An 18049-nucleotide genomic window follows, 5' to 3' on the forward strand; every position below is an offset into this window, starting at 1 on the left:
TGCAACATAGTTGCTTAGAGTTGCAGCTGAGAGGGCGGCAAGTCAGGCGGGAAACGTTGGAGTCCGCCGTCACTGGAGCAAGCAAGCCTCCCTGTTCGCTTCAGTGCATGGCTGCCGGCCGCCATCTTGGCTGGCAGTTAATTTGCATATCTCCCTGTTTAGCCAATGGGAAGGGTAGCGGATGTATGGCTAATTACCATGTTTCTCTTTTATTAGATAGGACTAGGAGCCCAGTGTGCAATTTGAAATCACAGGGCACCGCCCTGCCTTGACACCCGAACCTCTCCACACAGAGCTCCAGCGTGCCTGGCTCAGCCCCCAAACCCTCTGGCCTTCTCTGGCTGCTTCAAGCCCCACTCTCAGTCCCTCGAGTTGCCTAGGGCTTGTCCACCTTCTCTGGGTGCCTCTCCACTTCTGCCCTGTCTCTGGAGCAACACAGTGGCTCTGCCCCATCATGGTGCCAGAGGAGAGCATGGAAGCCTCCTTCCTGCCTGCTGCGCTGTGCTCCTTCCCCTGGCAGGTGGCCGCGGGCACTCAGAGTGCTAGCGGTGGGTGGCGAAGGACTGGTGAGGGGGGCACTATGTGCTCTCACCCCTGCCCTCCCCAGCACGGGATGGTCCCGCCTCCTCCAAGTGCCTCCCTGCTTCTGCCCTTCTCCAGAGCAGCGCCCCAGCTAATATGCTAATGACCTGGTCATTACCCATTAGGGCGTATTGACCATTAGCATATTAGCTCTTTATTAGTATAGATGCTCAGAGGACAAATAGTACTGCTAGGAATAAACTTCTGAGCTGAAGATCCAGTAAATTTTGTGATCCTTTAAAAATTCTAAAGAAAAAGTAGAAAAGAAATATGAGTTATATTGTCAAAACACAGGAGAAAGTAATTTGGAAACAAACAACCAGTGAGATTAGAAAATAAAAAATGTTTTGCATCCAAATCAACCAAAAAAGTATATTTAAGGGCTCTGGGTTGAGCACAATAAATAGGATAAACATTTTTGTGCTTTTGTTAGGGGCAGAAATAGAATATTGGGGACTAGCTATAGTTATCAGAAACATGAATCATGCTCTGTTAACCTTGATTGTTTTATTCTAATTAAAGAAAGCACATTCTAACCTGGCCGGGAGTTTTAAACCCTCTTCCCCCTTCACCCAGGACCTGGGAATCATGGAAAGACTAACAACCTTGTTACCAGAACAATGGAGTCCAGCCCACATTGCCTGTAACCTGCAACCATTTATACCCATTCTTATTCCTTTTGCCTTCTCCCCCAGGTAATTCTTATTCTATCCAGTATAAGCAGCTAGCTTATGGGAGGGTGCAGAGCAGATTTTTGTGGGTGACCTGCTGCTCTCCTATACTGCTGGCATCTTAAATAATAAAAGGCTAATATGCAATTCAACCAAATGGAGGAATGACCGGTCACTATGATGCACACTGACCACCAGGGGGAAGACGCTCAATGCAGGAGCTGGGCTCACAGCTGGCAAGCGCAGCGGTGGTGGCAGTAGCCTCTCCTGTCTCTGTAGCAGCACTAAGGATGTTCGGGGAGTGGGCCTAAGCCCTCAGTCTGACATCCAAGGGCTCCCAGATTGCAAGAGGGCACAGGCTGAGCTGAGGGACTCCCCCCACCTCCCAGTGCATGAATCTCGTGCACCGGGCCTCTAGTTATTGAAATAAACACTCATATATAATTCAACACTCTCTCTGCTTAATTGGCTCAAGAAGTGACAGGTAGCCCAGGCCCTTTGGTTGTCCGGTTTCACTTTGATCACTTGAGTGTTTACTGTCTGTGTGAGTGTGTGCATGTATATACACGTGTGTGTTTATTCTTTCTTTTTCCTGCATATTCAAACTCAAATTTGATGATGTATTAAAAACAACCAGCAGAAAACCAACCATCTAAATAAATCTCTTAACCTGTCAACAGAATTATTTCCTTTAGATCTATTTCCTTTAGATCAATATCTGATAGAAACAAATGATATTAGAAATTGCTTGCTAAACATTCGCAAATTATTTTTTCACTTTGTAACACAATTTACAAAGTTTGCAGTTTTAATAATACAAGCAAAGACTAGGAAAGTCCTCAGTCTGCTAAAAATTATTTTGTATTTTGAAAAGGTAGAAAAGATTTGAAAGGGGAAAAAAAGACACATTTGCTTGAGATGACGAATATAGGAAGAAAAGAAGTGTGGAAAAAAAGATGTGGTGGGCAGGTATGTAAAGGTGGCCTGGTATAAAGCAGGAACTAGGGACAAAACTGCCGGACAGAGAACAAATACCCAGGAAGTCTATCTGTGTCATAAATTCTGGAGTTTCTCAGGATTTGGTCATTCCACAGCTGGCATTCCCACACGTTCTCCCTCAGGAAATCTCACTTATTTGGGGCACTCTGATTACCATGTCTAGATTAATCATAACTCTGCTTAAAATTTTCTCTAGTTTTTCATCCCAGATGCATAAAGTTGGTACTTCTGGCTTGCGGTCCCCATGGTCTTGTCTCCAGCAACACTTATCTCCAGCAACTTGGTGCTCCCGGCACATACCCAGCTACTGCATATCATGTTTCCTTCCTCAGGCTATCTCCTTGGAATCCAAGAATGGGAGTCAAAATACAACAGAAGGTTAAAACCAAACACTTCTTGCCTCAATTTCCCTTGGAGTGTCAATTTCTTAAAATACCAAATTCCAAAGTGAGTATGAGATGTTTTGTCACGTGTAGAACTTAAAAAGCCAATCTCAGTGAACTGTTTTAACATCACCTATGCAGACCTCATGCCTGAGAAACCTAAAGGAGACTGTGGCAGTAGCAAAGTGGTGGCCAACTTGGGAAGAACTTGCACTCCATCAGGGTTTGGGGGTAAATGATGCATGAATGTTTCCCATGGACCGGATGTGGCCTCCATGCGGGAGGGAGCTGGTGTGAGCTCATCTCCGATTCTGCCTTCAGGACTGAAGGGCAGAATGGGGAGGTAAACCCTGATGTGGAAGAGCTGAGGGGAGAGTTACAGGCCACCATCTAGAACAGAGATTCAGTCGGGATCAAGTGACCTTCAGGAGAGAATGTCCCACCCCCCATCACCACTGTCATGGAAATTTACACACACACACACACACACACACACACACACACACACACACACACACACATCAGGGAAGCATGATTACATCTGGAAGGCCCACAGAATGCAAAGCCAGTCTATGATGACACCAATCCAAGTGGACCTAATCCTCTCCCTTAACTTGCCTCCCACCCATCCTCCCCAGGGTCCGCAGCTGGCTGGGGCCTGGTGTCTGGGAATGAGAAGAGCAACATCGGGAGGAGAAACAGCAGGAAGCCACCCATACTCCCACCTCCCACTGCAGGTTTCCCCGTGAAGCAGGCCTGCCAAAGTACAAATTAATACCTGACGGACATTCTAATGTGTGAAGTGAGACTGTGTCTGTCTCAGGTCTATTATGTAAGAGGAAAAAAAGTCATGGGCCGGCTACAGTTTTCACCCAGAGGCAGAAAGCACAGTGGAACCTCGTTTCTCGAACTTAATTCGTTCCAGAAGGCTGTTTGAAAACCGAATCAGTTTTTCCCATTAGAAATCATGTAAATGCAATTCATTCATTCCAGACCCCAAATGATTCCCTGTTTTAACCTTTCTTAAGAACAGTACATGTCTAATGTATTGTTTAACCTATAAACACTTTAAAAATAAAAAGGACATGAAATGTAAATGAAAATTTAACAAAAAGAAAAAATGAACAGTAAAAAATGAAAATTTAACAACAATAACAAGCAGCAACAAAAGCAAAAAACACACAAAAATATTAATATCCTGAAATTTTAACAGTGGTAAACTGACTCATATTCCTTTGTTTGTTGCCTGAGAGACTTGTGGCTGATCAGATAGCTATCAGCATGAAAAAGGTGGTCAGGTTGAGAAGCAAATTGTTCGAGATGGTTGACATTCGAGAAACAAGGTTTGACTATAGTTCCCCACCATAAAGTTCATGGGTGCACCTCATAGCATTTGCCACATTCCGAATCCCAAGAACCGCACACAGAGAGGAAGGAAGCAAGAGTGAGTGTTGGTTTTAGAAATCAGAGCCAGTCCCACATGTTTAAATTGCTTGTAATTTCTCACTTCTCTCACTTTTGAGAAACTACCTCTTTGTTAGGAACCCAAGGTACCCAGCCAGCCCTGTGTCCTTAAGTCACCTGTGTTCCAGAAGAGAATCAACACGCAGCGGAGTTTGGCTGTCACAGGGTATGCCCAGAATGATGGAAACAAGAATGAGTCCTGCGGGGGGGGGGGGGGGGCAGTGTGAAGGTCATTGGAAATTCCATGTATTAACTGTGCCACCAAATTACAGACTGCAACTCTCAGGGTCACTCTAGCTCACTCCTCTGTCACCCTGACCTCAGGCACCGATAGTTTAACCTCACAATCTCCAACATTCAGTGAGCCCTTTTTGGTACTCCATGAAACACTGTCCAGTTGCACTTTGTGCCTCTGAAAAGGCTTTTAAGTTCATCTTCATTCCCTATTCCCCAAGTTAGCTTGCCTAATACTTTCATTTTTCCAAAAAGGTAAGTTTTATGGGGCTTACAACACAATGGTCACCTCCCTTCCTTTAAAACATTCAGCTCCTCCCAGTTGCCTACAGAAAAGACCCCAAATTCCCCATACTGGCAGTTTTGTCTGGCCAAGACCCTGTCTTACTCCAATTGTTTTTATTCTTATAAGAACCATTTGCTCCAGTCAAAAGGAATGGCTTGCTCTCAGGCTTGCCACATGCCAGCTCACTCACCACATTGGCTCCTGTGGTTCTCTGCTCTTGGCCTCTTGCACTGCTGTCCTGACCCTGCCTTTGCCTAACCAATGTTCATCTGGGGCAAAGCCTATATCTTCTCCCGGACTTCCCAGACCACTTACCCACCATTCATAAACAGTCGATAGTTATTTCTGCTCATGTTCCAGGCACTGTAGTAGGTGCTGGGGGACTGGAGATACAGCAGTGAAAAAAAATGAGACAAAACTTTGTGCTTCATATTTGAGACAAGTAAATGAGATAAATAAGTAAATATATGGTGAAAATGTGATAAAGATAATATCCAGCAGGAAAGGGGGAAGAGGGAATTGGGGGGAAACTACAGCACTGGGAGCGCTCACCCACAACCCTTTGGTACTAAAAGTTCCTGTGCAGCCTTGACCAGTTTGGCTCAGTGGATAGAGCGTCGGCCTGCGGACTGAAGGGTCCCAGGTTCGATTCCGGTCAGGGGCATGTACCTTGGTTGCGGGCACATCCCCAGTAGGGAGCGTGCAGGGAGCAGCTGTTTCTCTCTCATCGATGTTTCTAACTCTCTATCCTTCTCCTCCTCCCTTCCTCTCTGTAAAAAATCAATAAAATATATTTTAAAAAAAAGTTCCTGTGCACACTGAAGGCCTTCTACTGCAAGAAATTTGATTCTCTATTTAAAGGTGTTCTCTGACCACAGATGCCTACTCTGTCTACACACAGGGCAGTCTAGAGTCTCAGGAATGAACACTTCTGGAGCATCCCTCAACCAATGTCTAACGGGAATTGGGGGATGAATACCCCTCACGAGGAACAACTCTGAGGTATGGTCGGTATAGCGTCCTAGGGCTCCCAATGAGATATCAGCTTCAGGTCACAGAAGTAATCTGCTCATGAATGCACCCTATACAGTCTTCTTTCCTTCTCAGTCTCATGTCCCCATTTCTTTGCAGCTGTTCCAAGGGATCAGCTCCCAAATAAATGACTTGCTCTACAATGCTTTTATCTGGATCTGCTTACAAGCCAGTATAAGATAGAGTGAGGCGGTCAAGGAATGCTTCACTGAGTAAAGGCTTGAAGGAGGCGAAGGAGCAAGTCCTTCTTGGGGCAGAGGAGTCAAGGTAAAGAAAACGGCAGAGCAAAGGTCTTGAATCAGCAGTGTTCCTGGCTTGTTCATGGAACGCCGACAAGGCCAGGTGAGGTCAGAGAGAGGGAGGGGCCAGCTCATGCTGGACCTCGTAGATCATCATAAGAATGTTAGGTTTTAATCACAGTGAGATGAGAAGCCATTGGAAAGAACTGGAAGAGGGACATGATCTGACTGATATTTTAATATATTTTTGTTGATTTCAGAGAGGAAGGGAGAGGGAGAGATGGGAAACATCAATGATGAGAGAGAATCATCAATCGACTGCCTCCTGCACACCCCCAACTGGGGATTGAGCCCACAACCCTGGCATGTGCCCTTGACGGGAATCGAACCCAGGACCTTTCAGTCTGCAGGCTGATGCTCTATCCACTGAGCCAAACCAGCTAGGGCTGACTGATATTTTAAAAAGAATCACTCTGGCATGAAAGCAGATCAGATTCTCAACCCAGTGAATGTAGTAGACAAAAGAGAGAAGAGGGCTACAGACTGAGCCCGGATCTACTTGAGTGTTTAGAGATAAGAACCAATTAGCGAAGGAGCCTGAGAAGGAGCCGTTGGATCCGTTGGAGGGAAACCAGGTGTATATGGAGTCATGGAAGACAGAGAAGAAAGCTGTTCTTCCCAATGCTGTTAACAGGTCAGGAAGTGAATACCTCATTCTGCTAATGCCAGGCAATTGTTTGCTGCATAACTAATTAGCACAGCTAATCATGAACTGCCTTCTGTCGCCATCATTTCTAGCATCGCCTTGAAATATATCTTGATTGTTATTTGGCTTTTTATGTGTTTATATGTCATTTTCTTGACCAGATTATAAACTCTTCTAGGGGAGGACTATGACATAAATTTCCTTGATTCCCACACAGAATTCAGCAGAGGGCATTCATGTAATAGACACTTGACAAACATTTAATCTTTTAATTTGCGTGTTCCACTGAAATATCATTCCTCGTGAAATATAGCCTAGTTAATCTGTCTGGAAGTGATCTTTCCCTTCTGTGAACTCTACTTTTAGAACTTATTTTCTGCTCTAACAATTATTGTTTTGCATTTTCCATTGCCACCTCTAACTAGAGATTCATAATCTTTTGAGGGCAAGGGATGAGTTTCACATGTTTTAATATACTCTAAATGGCAAACAATGAATTAATTAGTTGACTCATACAATCTTGAACCTTGTCTGTAGCTAAAGTGCCTTAAATAATGCTTATTAATAAATACCTGTTTCCCCAATACGTGCTTCCTTTCTGACCCAGAATTTATTCTTTGGAGCCTGAGATTTCTGGCCCTGCACAGCTACGTTGCTCTAAGGCTGAGGAAAGTTGCCATTCCATTAGAGAGGTTTATGGCATCATTAAAATAATTGCAGCCACTGAAATTTGTTGTTTATTTTCACAAATAAAACTAATTTAAAATAATGGTTTATTCATCTCAGTTCCAAGAAGGAAGTGATAAGCACAAGTCGGCTACAGGCACGACTATCCTGAATATTAAAATAGATTCGTATATGACATTTCACTTTTCCAACTCTGGGCATTCCAATGCCTCACTTATCTTCTCATTTGTTCCAGCAGGTTTTGATATGGACTATATCTATACTAATAAAAGGGTAATATGCAAATTAGACTGGATAAACCTGATGTCTTCCGGACGTCCTTCCAGACAAAGCCACAGTGGCGGGGGCCGAGGCAGAGGCAGTTAGGGGTGATCAGGCCAGCAGGCAGAGGTGGTCAGGGGCGATCAGGCTGGCAGGGGAGAGCAGTTAGGGGCATCGGGAAGGCAGAGTGGTTAGGGGTGTCAGGCAGGCAAGCAGGCAGGCAGGTGAACGGTTAGGAACCAGTGGTCCCAGATTGCAAGAAGGATGTCCGACTGCTGGACATCCCCCAAGGGGTCCCGGATTGGAGAGGGTGCAGTCCAGATTGAGGGGCCCCTTCCCCCCCCCCACCCCAGTGCACAAATTTCGTGTACTGGGAGAGAAAACTGAAGTTGCTTTAAAATGGAACTATGAGGTCCTTATAAATAGAACAACACAGAGGAGAGTTTCCATCATAAAACTGCAATACAAGGAAAAAAGAAAAAAAGAGTTCCCTTCGTTTTTGAGCTGAGTCTTTCTAAACAAACAAAGATAAGAGATTCCTACTCGCAAATAGAAGTTTCACATGCTAGAATATTGATGTATCACTTCCATACCCAACTAAATGTGAATCCAATTTGACAGCAAACTGCATGTCTTCCAAGATGACAAAACAGAAATGTCCTCTCAGGGGAAATGGGAAAGTGACGCACAATGGTTTGGTGTCAGCACTTAATAAAGAGGTTAGTTAGACATGAGATAGTGTGATTGGCAGCACCATTACTTGTGTGACTTTTATTTTTAAATGTAACATTTTACAGCTATAATCTCCAACACATAAGAACTGCATAGAGTTCTAACCTGCTGTATGATCATGGGATTCTTCAATGTGATATGACCTTACTAACCATGAAAATCAGTAGTTTTAAAGGACTGGAGACTATACACTTAATATTTAAATCAAACTTCCAGCAAAAGCTGCCCAGAAGAAAAAAAAAAAGCAGAGCTCAAATAGGAATTTTGGTCACTATAGTAATGAAAAATCTGAGAAATTGAAGCAACTCTTGCCAACTGTAATTGAGATATGGGGAACAACAAATGACTCAGAAGAAATACACTTGGAGAGAGGTGTTAGCTAATGCTCTGGTGGTAACTGTATTGCTTTTGTTTTGATATCATCAGTCTGGCTTTGATCTCTGCACTCATGAAGTCTGTGAAGTCCTGGGACTGAGGGGTTTGACCTCAGGAGGTGCTGACTACAGGGGAAGAGACTGGAGTAAGTAGAATGTGGAAGTGGAGACAGGGACTTAGTTGGTTTTTTCCTGGTTTGTTTTATAATCTAGAAAGATTTCTAGTATTCTGTCAACCACATGAGAAAGAGAATACACAGGAGATTACCTACAAAGTTTCTTCTAAGCAACCTAATGAATGTCTTTATTCTAAAAATGTAGTATGTACCTCTCGGCAATCACAATAAGAAGGGAATTAATTAGAAAGTTTTGGAGAGTAAACAAGGTAAAGAGTGAGAAGAAAAGTTTTTATCCTTATACATAAACTGTCATCCAAGAAATGCCAATTAAAACAACAACAAAATGCCAATATACCTAGAATGCCCCAAATCCAGAACACCGGCAACACCAAATGCTGACAAGGATGTGGAGTAACAAGAATGTCCATTCATGGCTGGTAGGAATGCAAAACGATACAGCCACTTTGGAAAGCAGTCTCACAGCTTATTACAAAACTAAACATACTCTTGCCCGGCAGCATGGCTCAGTGGTTGAGCGTCAAACTTTGAACCAGGAGGTTGAGGTTCGATTCCCAGTTAGGGCATGCAGGAGGCAGGTGATCATTGATTCTCTCTCATCATTAATGTTTCTCTCCCTCCCTATCCCTTCCTCTCTGAAGTCAATAAAAATACATTTTAAAAACAACAACAACATACTCTTACCATGTGATCCAGCAAATGTGCTCCTGCGTTTCTACTTAAATGAACTGAGCTTATGTCCACAAAAACCTTCATGTGGCTGTTTATAGCAGCTTTATTCATAATTGCCAAAACTTAGAAGCAACCATGCTGTCCTTCAGTAGGTAAATAGATAAATAAGTTGTGGTACATCCAGACAATGGAAGATTTTTCAGCACTAAAAGGAACTGAGCTATCAATCCATGAAAAGACACAGAACATCTTAAATGCATAATGCTGAGTGAAAGAAGCCAATCTGAGAAGCTACAATTCCAACTATATGACAGGCAAACTATGGTGACAGTGAAAAGACCAGAGGTTGCCAGGGGTCGGTGGGGAGGGAAGAACGAACAGGTGCAGCACAAAGGATTTTTAGGGTGTGAAACTACCATGACAATGGATACATGTTATGATATATTTGTCAAAACCCACAGAAGGAACACTACCAAGAGTGAACCTATGGACTTTTGATGATAATGATGTGTCAGTGTAGGCTTATCCGTTGTAACAAACTTAACACTGGTGGGGATGTTGATAACGGGGGAGGCTATGCATGTGTGGGGACAAGGAGTATATGGAAAATCTCTGTACCTTGCCCCTCAACTTTATTGTGAACCTAAAAGTACTTAAAAAATAGTCCTAAAGGAGTAACTGGGTGATAGGAAAAAAATGAGAGGGAAAAATTGCATAGTCGTCAATTAAACAAAAATGAATGACTATTATTTCTGACAACAGTAAAAGTCTTTTAGTGAAGCTGACAGCCAGAGAAGACAGTTCTGACAAGAGTTTTTCTGTGACACTTTAAAATTCGTGACAGAAGGTATTTGATCACCCGTGTTTTGCTCTATTTGTTAAGCAGGCAACGTTTTAATAAACAGCTTTGAAAAGCTGGATTTATCTATCTATGTATCTGCCTACAAATGAAAGCAGGGCGTATTTTAATAATTACTAGATGTAATATTTCTGTCTTGATTCTTTTATCTTGTATTTCAGTGAACTTTCTTAACTGTAATTCTGTCCTTTGTTCAGGGGGAGTAGCCGAATTCCATTACATGTCATTGTCTGAATTTCTCTTATGGAGAAGTGGGACTCTGAGAGCTGGGCTGGGAGTGAATGAATTTTGTGCACCAGGCCTCTAGTAAATAAATAAAAATCTACCAAATGTGCATCCAAACATATATACTTATACATAGAATACACTAGGAAGGGTAAAAAGAAGCTGGTAATGGTGTCTGTCTCTGGAGAAGGAAATTGGGCAGCTATAAAACCCTATCACCTCCTTGAAATATTTGGTACTTTAGTGCTATGTGAATTTTTAAAAAAATTAAAAAAAAGAAAAAACCCACATGTATTTAAATTCCAATTCCTCTATTTTTTTTCCCAATCAGCTTTTGGTCCTTTCCTTACACATAAAACCCCTTTCCATTGTCAGATTAATATGATTTTTGTTTATTTTGACTTCCTGCCCAAAATGTAGTCTCTCTTATTGCCCTGTTCAGATAACAAATAACTAGAACCTGTTTTCCCACTAAATGTTTCAACACTGACTGTGGTGGAAAACTTTTGCCTTCTTTGCAAAACGTCTCACAATGCTGCTATTAAAGATGTCGTAACTGCCGAGCTTGGCCCTGCTTTCAGTTAGGTGAAGGTTTGTTTATAGGAAACCTTGAATTAAGATTAGGGTTTGTAACAGAACAGTTATCAGTCAAGCATTGGGTCTAGACATTTATTTGAACACTGATCCCTTCATGCAGGTTCACTCAGATAAGCTCAGTGCTTTTCTCAGTTTTCAGCTTCCATCTTCTAACTTTCACCTGCACAAATGGATTTGTTTCTTCTGGGAGTGAAAAGATATGGAGGCAACACAATGGATCGAGACAGTCTTCTCAACAACAGAAAGGACAGGCACAGAGAAAAGGCACAGATCAGATGACTTCCAACCTCTCTCCCAGCCTAACCTATGCATGTAAAATATTTGCTTATGTTGTCTCGGGTTTATCGAAGCATGGCTTGCAGATTATTCCCATGGTTACATGACAACTGTATGTGTTAATTTATATATGTTGACACTAACTGATGACAGGTGGCCGATGTGCAAAGGCCATGGTATTTAAACAGTTAGGAGGGAAGTGAGGACATGAAGGAGCTAATGAACATTTTAAAGTTGGTCAAGTTCATGATCTGGTGGCATCAATTAACTACCTCAGCACTCGTATAAATGTTTATAACAGTCATGTGAGTTCCTGAGCCCTTATTTACTTAATCAAAGGTTAAGAGCTTTAAGAAGTGGGGGGAAAGTGGATGTGAGGTGAGAACTCTGAGAAACCTTAAAATAATTGCTATTACAACATTAGTGGATGGGGACAAATAGACTACTAGACTGAAACTAATTCTGCAATGAGGAGGACAGAGTATTGGGAGAAAGCCAACCAGAGAGAAGTGTCAGATATGACAAATCAACAAGCTATAGACAATCTTAATAGAATAACAAAGGAAACATGAGTTAGAATTCTGAGAACTATAATTCAAAGCACTGAGAGCAAAAGTTAAACATGCTAAATAAATAAACTACATGTCATCATAATGGTAACGTTTTATTTTACATGGTCCGAAACACCAATTCTGAGGATTGCTTATGAGTTATGTAGGAAGCAAAAAATAAGAAAAACAACAAAAACAAAAATGAGAGAGCATCTCTAAGAGTACAGCTCAGCAATGGCATTTGTATCGATGGGGCCAGTTTAACTCACCTGTGTAGTAGGTGGTTTAAAACTGAGAACATTTTTATACTAAATAAACTCCTTATTCAATTTGATACAAAAATAGATTATGAATCAAAATAAATATTTTCCTTATATATTTAGTCTTTTTTTATACATCACAGGGACAGATTTTTGGTAAAATGTGCTTACTTTGAAATAAACACATCTTAGCCACATATGCTTTTATACATATTAAATATTTTATATGCAAGTTAAAAGAGAAAGAAATAAAGGGAAAATACAGATAATTCTTTTATGTTTTTGTTTTATGATAGCAGGTAATGAAGATGAAAAAGATCCAATAGGGAGGGTAAAGGCCATGATGCAGGGGAGAAAGGACACTGCAGGCATGAAAGCCTAGAGCAGTGGTTCTCAACCTGTGGGTCGCGACCCCTTTGGGGGTCGAATGACCCTTTCACAGGGGTCGCCTAAGACCATTGGAAAACACATATATAATTACATATTTTTTTGTGATTAATCACTATGTTTTAATTATGTTCAATTTGTAACAACGAAATTGGGGGTCACCACAACATGAGGAACTGTATTAAAGGGTCTCGACATTAGGAAGGTTGAGAACCACTGTCCTAGAGGAAGCCTGAGGGGATAGGTCCACTGGGTTAGGAGAGAGGTTATCCTTAATGAGAAGCAGGAACCACGAGCCAAGTTATGTGGTAGAGACTCAGGTAGGTGGGTAGATTTGGTGCTGAGGGTGTGTGCATTTGCTGATTGTGTCTATTTTCTTGGTGAAATGATGGGAAAGGATGTTAGCTGAGAGTTAGGAGATAAGAGAGAGCAAGGTATGAGGAGAAAGAAGAAAATGTGAAAGAATCCTTTCAGAGACGTACCAGAGGCCTCACTTGAAAATGGCCATGAATTTTAAGAGATTGGTTCAAACGTGTGGGTAATAATGTGAAGTAGGCAGAAAAAATGACCTTCATGAAGTGTTTTTCAGACAGTAAATGTAAAGAGAAAGACAAAAGGGAACTGAGTTTATCGGCCAGGAGTAATTATAATGAAGGACTCATGGAAACTAAACCAAGTGTGAGCTTGATCAACAGTGAAAAGGAAGGTGGTGGTCAGATCAATAGCTTGGAGATCCTGGTGGCATCAAAAATTTTTCAGAGAGTTCCAGTGGGAGTGGGCTGTGAGCGAGGATGTGAGGGTTGGAAAACAGTAAGCCTGAAATTCAGAAGATGAAGTTATTGGTAATGGCAGTTCTAGGGTATGTCCTCAGAGTGAGATAGGTTCGAGGAAAGATGTCTGGGCATGAGCAAGGCAAGGAACTGAGTGAGAGGCTTGGAGGCTATGTGGACCACTTGCCTGAATATTAAAATCAACTAAAATTTATGTCTGCATTATTGGGGAGGGGGAGAGAAGAGGGGCGGGGAAAGAGAAGAGGAGAGAAGAGTGAAAAAGAGGGGAGGGGAGAGAACAGTGGGCTACGTTCTAAATTTTTCAAAGAACAGAAGTGACTGGTGGGACTGCAACATAGGGAGGGTCGGTAGTAGTAGAGTCGGATGCCATGTACATTTAAAATTAGTATTTTAAGAGATACATAAATGAAAACATTGTTGATAAGCATTAATATCTGCCAGAATAGAAGTTACATCACATGCAGCTAGTTTATATTAAATAAAAGACAACACACCAAAAATTATTTGATATACTTAGCAATGGAACTAGAGAGCAAATTTTTATCATGACTTTGAATGTTATTCCACTCTTACGGAACCAGTAAGAAATTTCCAGCCATAGCCAGTTTTGCTCAATGGATAGAGCGTCAGCCTGCAGACCCAAGGGTCCGGGTTTGATTCCGGCCAAGGGCAAGCAGGTATAGAGGTTGCATACCAATCGATATGTTTCTCTCACAACCATGTTTCTCTGTGTCTTTCCCCCTCTCTTTCCACTATCTCTAAAAATCAATGGAAAAATATCCTTGAGTGAGGAAAAGAAAGAAAGAAAGAAAGAAAGAAAGAAAGAAAGGAAGAAAGAAAGAAAGAAAGAAAGAAAGAAAGAAAGAAAGAAAGAAAGAAAATTTCTAGATTCAGGTGTCCCTCTACTGACACAAGAAGTGAGTCTGACGATACTGTCCGCCTACCTAAACCTGGGGACCCAGGGAAAAGGCCCGTCACCCTCCCCACCCCACCCCCCACACTGCGGCAGAAGCTACCACTGATAAAGGTGGGTGCTTTGATTTCCTGGAGCTGGTGATCCTATTTAGGACGGCCGGTGGGGTTCAAAATTGCATTTACCTGTTTATTTCTCAAGGGCTGAACCACTTCCTTAATGCACAGCTCTAGATCCTTGAGATAGTCCCTTTCCGTCTGTACCAGCTCCTCGATGATTTTGGAACGCCTCGCCATCATCCTCCGCGTCTGCTGCTCCTCCTCCTCCTCCTGAGTCAGGGTCTCCGCCGCACACCCGGCCTGTGGACTCATCTTTTCTGTTCAGTGGAAACATGTACATGTGAGGCATTCTGCGGGGGTTTCTTGTTCCCTCACTACAAACAAGCCACTGCAGGCATATTGTTAGCAAGGAAAAATGCTTAGGGTGTCATCAAGGTGTGTTCTTAGAAAGTGATGATGTGTGCTGGTTCCCCCTAAAGTCAGAATCCTAGGAACATGTGAGCATGAAGGGATGTGAGAATGGACTACTTTTGATAAAGTAGTTAAATGATATTCAACTGCCATAGTTTGTCTTTAAAATATCTCATTGCTACTATCTATGGTATAAAATGGTCTTCAGGCTAGAGGTAAAATGTATAAAAACACAGTTCAGAGCTGTTTCTGGACATATTTGCTTTATTTAAAATTTATTTTTAATTATTGTTGGCATGTAATATTATATTAGTTTCAGGTGTACTGATAACACAGTGATTAGATGTAAATATACCTTGCAAGGTGATTGTCTCAATAAGTCAAGTAACCATGTTACAATAGTTATTATGATATTATTAACTACTAGAGGCCTGGTGCATGAAATTCATGCATGGGGGCGGGGAGTGTCCCTCAGCCTGGCCTGCACCCTCTCCAATCCAGGATCCCTCTTATAATCTGGGACCACTGGCTCCTAACCCCTCACATGCCTGCCTGCTTGATCGCCCCTAACCCCTCTGCCTGCCTGCCTGATTGCCCCTAACCACCTCTGCCTGCCTGCCAGATCACCCCTAACCACTGGCCTGCCTACCTGATCACCCCTAACCGCTGGTCTGTCTACCTGATCATTCCTAACCACTCTGCCTGCCTGCAGAATCGCCCCTAACCGCTTGCTGGGGGGTGGGGCCAGCCCGGCGAGGGGACCGTGGTGGTTCTGGTCTAACAGTCGTTATGATCATGATGCCGTTATGGTCTCTGGCCTTTTATTATATAGGACTAGGGGCCCAGTGCACAAAAATTTGTGCACTGGGGGGGGGGGGAAGGGGGGGGCCCCCAGCCCGGCCGGCTGTTTGCAGCTGGTCACACCCCCTTCAGGGTGGGGGTCCCCACTGGGGTGCCTGGCCAGCCTGGATGAGGGGATGATGGCTGTTTGCAGCTGGTCACACCCCCTTCAGGGTGGGGGTCCCCACTGGGGTGCCTGGCCAGCCTGGATGAGGGGATGATGGCTGTTTGCAGCTGGTCACACCCCCTTCAGGGTGGGGGTCCCCACTGGGGTGCCTGGCCAGCCTGGATGAGGGGATGATGGCTGTTTGCAGCTGGTCACACCCCCTTCAGGGTGGGGGTCCCCACTGGGGTGCCTGGCCAGCCTGGATGAGGGGATGATGGCTGTTTGCAGCTGGTCACACCCCCTTCAGGGTGGGGGTCCCCACTGGGGTGCCTGGCCAGCCTGGATGAGGGGATGATGGCTGTTTGCAGCTGGTCACACCCCCTTCAGGGTGGGGGTCCCCACTGGGGTGCCTGGCCAGCCTGGATGAGGGGATGATGGCTGTTTGCAGCTGGTCACACCCCCTTCAGGGTGGGGGTCCCCACTGGGGTGCCTGGCCAGCCTGGATGAGGGGATGATGGCTGTTTGCAGCTGGTCACACCCCCTTCAGGGTGGGGGTCCCCACTGGGGTGCCTGGCCAGCCTGGATGAGGGGATGATGGCTGTTTGCAGCTGGTCACACCCCCTTCAGGGTGGGGGTCCCCACTGGGGTGCCTGGCCAGCCTGGATGAGGGGATGATGGCTGTTTGCAGCTGGTCACACCCCCTTCAGGGTGGGGGTCCCCACTGGGGTGCCTGGCCAGCCTGGATGAGGGGATGATGGCTGTTTGCAGCTGGTCACACCCCCTTCAGGGTGGGGGTCCCCACTGGGGTGCCTGGCCAGCCTGGATGAGGGGATGATGGCTGTTTGCAGCTGGTCACACCCCCTTCAGGGTGGGGGTCCCCACTGGGGTGCCTGGCCAGTCTGGGTGAGGGGCTGAGGGCTGCTTTCAGGCTGGCGGTTGTTGACTGAAGCTCCCAACTGCTCCTTTTTTTTCTCTTTTTTTATTTTATTCTGGGCCAGCTTTAGCTCTGGCTCTAGCTCTGAGGCTTCGTATCTGGTTTGTTTGCCATTCTATAATCGAAACAATGTATAACTTCAGCTCTGAGATCCCGGCAGGCTGAAAGCTGGTTTCTAGGGTTTTGTTTAGCTTCTTATTTGCAACATAGTACATAGTTGCTTAGAGTTGCAACTCAGAGGCCGGCAAGTGAGGCGGGGAACGTTGGAGTCTGCAGTCACTGAAGCAAGCCTCATGTTCGCTTCCAGCTGCCTGGCTGCTGGCCGCCATCTTGGCTGACAGTTAATTTGCATAAGGATATGCTGATTAGCCAATGGGAAGGGTAGCGGTCGTACGCCAATTACCATGTTTCTCTTTTATTAGTGTAGATACTAGAGGCCCGATGTGTGAAATTCATGCAAGGGTAGGCCTTCAAAGCCCTGGCTGCCTAGTGACCCCAGCTACCTCGCAGCTCTGCCCCTACCCACACCTGCCTTGGCCTAGTGCAGCCCACATCTGCCGCCAGACACCCCCAGTTTCCCAGTTCCACGGAGCCCCCTGATAGATCACCCCGCAGAAGGTGGCCTGGGCCTCTCTCTTTGGGGCAATCGCAGACCCCTTCCCATCAATCACCCCGCAGAGGGTGGCCTGGGCCTCCCTTTATGGGGCAATCGTGGGGTGATGACAGGCCCCCCAACCAATCGCATTGTACCCGCCTTGGCTGGCCTGGCGCCAGTGCATGTCATAGTGTGGTCGTCCAGAAGGTTGTCCAGACATTCATTCTGCTGTTCGGTTGTTCAGTCGATTTGCATATTATACGTTTATTTTTATAGATTCCCTACCTTGTACATTACATCTGTGACTTACTGTATAATGGCAGTTTGTACTTCCTTCAGCCCCTTCACCTTTTGCCAACTCCAAACCCTTCCCATTTCTAACCCGCTAAACCATCAGTTTTTTCTCTGTATCTGAGTTTGTTTTTGTTTTGTTTATTTTTTTTAGATTCCATGTATAAGTGAAATTATACAGTATTTGTCTTTCTCTACCTGATTTATTTCACTTAGTATAATACCTTCTAAGTCCATCCATATTGACACAAATGGCAATATTTCATTCTTTTTTATGGCTGAGTAACAGTTTGTTATATATAGTATCATTTTTATCCATTCATCTGTCAATGGACAGCTAGATTGCTTCCATAGCTTGGCTGTTGTAAATAATATTGCAATATATCTAGGAATGCTATATCTTTTCAAATTAGTATTTTCTATTTCTTTGAATAAACTCCAAGAAGTCGGATTGCTAGATCATATGGTAGTTCTATTTTTAATTTTTTGAGGAAC

General features: G+C 44.0%; 1 protein-coding gene across 1 annotated transcript in view; it reads right to left on the reverse strand.

Annotated features, from left to right (window-relative positions):
• ARHGEF38 (Rho guanine nucleotide exchange factor (GEF) 38) overlaps positions 1 to 18049 on the reverse strand; it is a 154473-nt gene that overhangs the window by 83172 nt on the left and 53252 nt on the right. Inside the window, exon 2 of the mRNA XM_014544715.1 lies at positions 14504 to 14694. Within this exon, the coding sequence (XP_014400201.1) occupies positions 14504 to 14694 (191 nt within the window). The remainder of the gene's footprint in view (positions 1 to 14503; positions 14695 to 18049) is intronic.

The sequence above is a fragment of the Myotis brandtii genome, unplaced genomic scaffold (genome assembly GCF_000412655.1).
Source record: "Myotis brandtii unplaced genomic scaffold, ASM41265v1 scaffold38, whole genome shotgun sequence".
Lineage (NCBI taxonomy): Eukaryota > Metazoa > Chordata > Mammalia > Chiroptera > Vespertilionidae > Myotis > Myotis brandtii.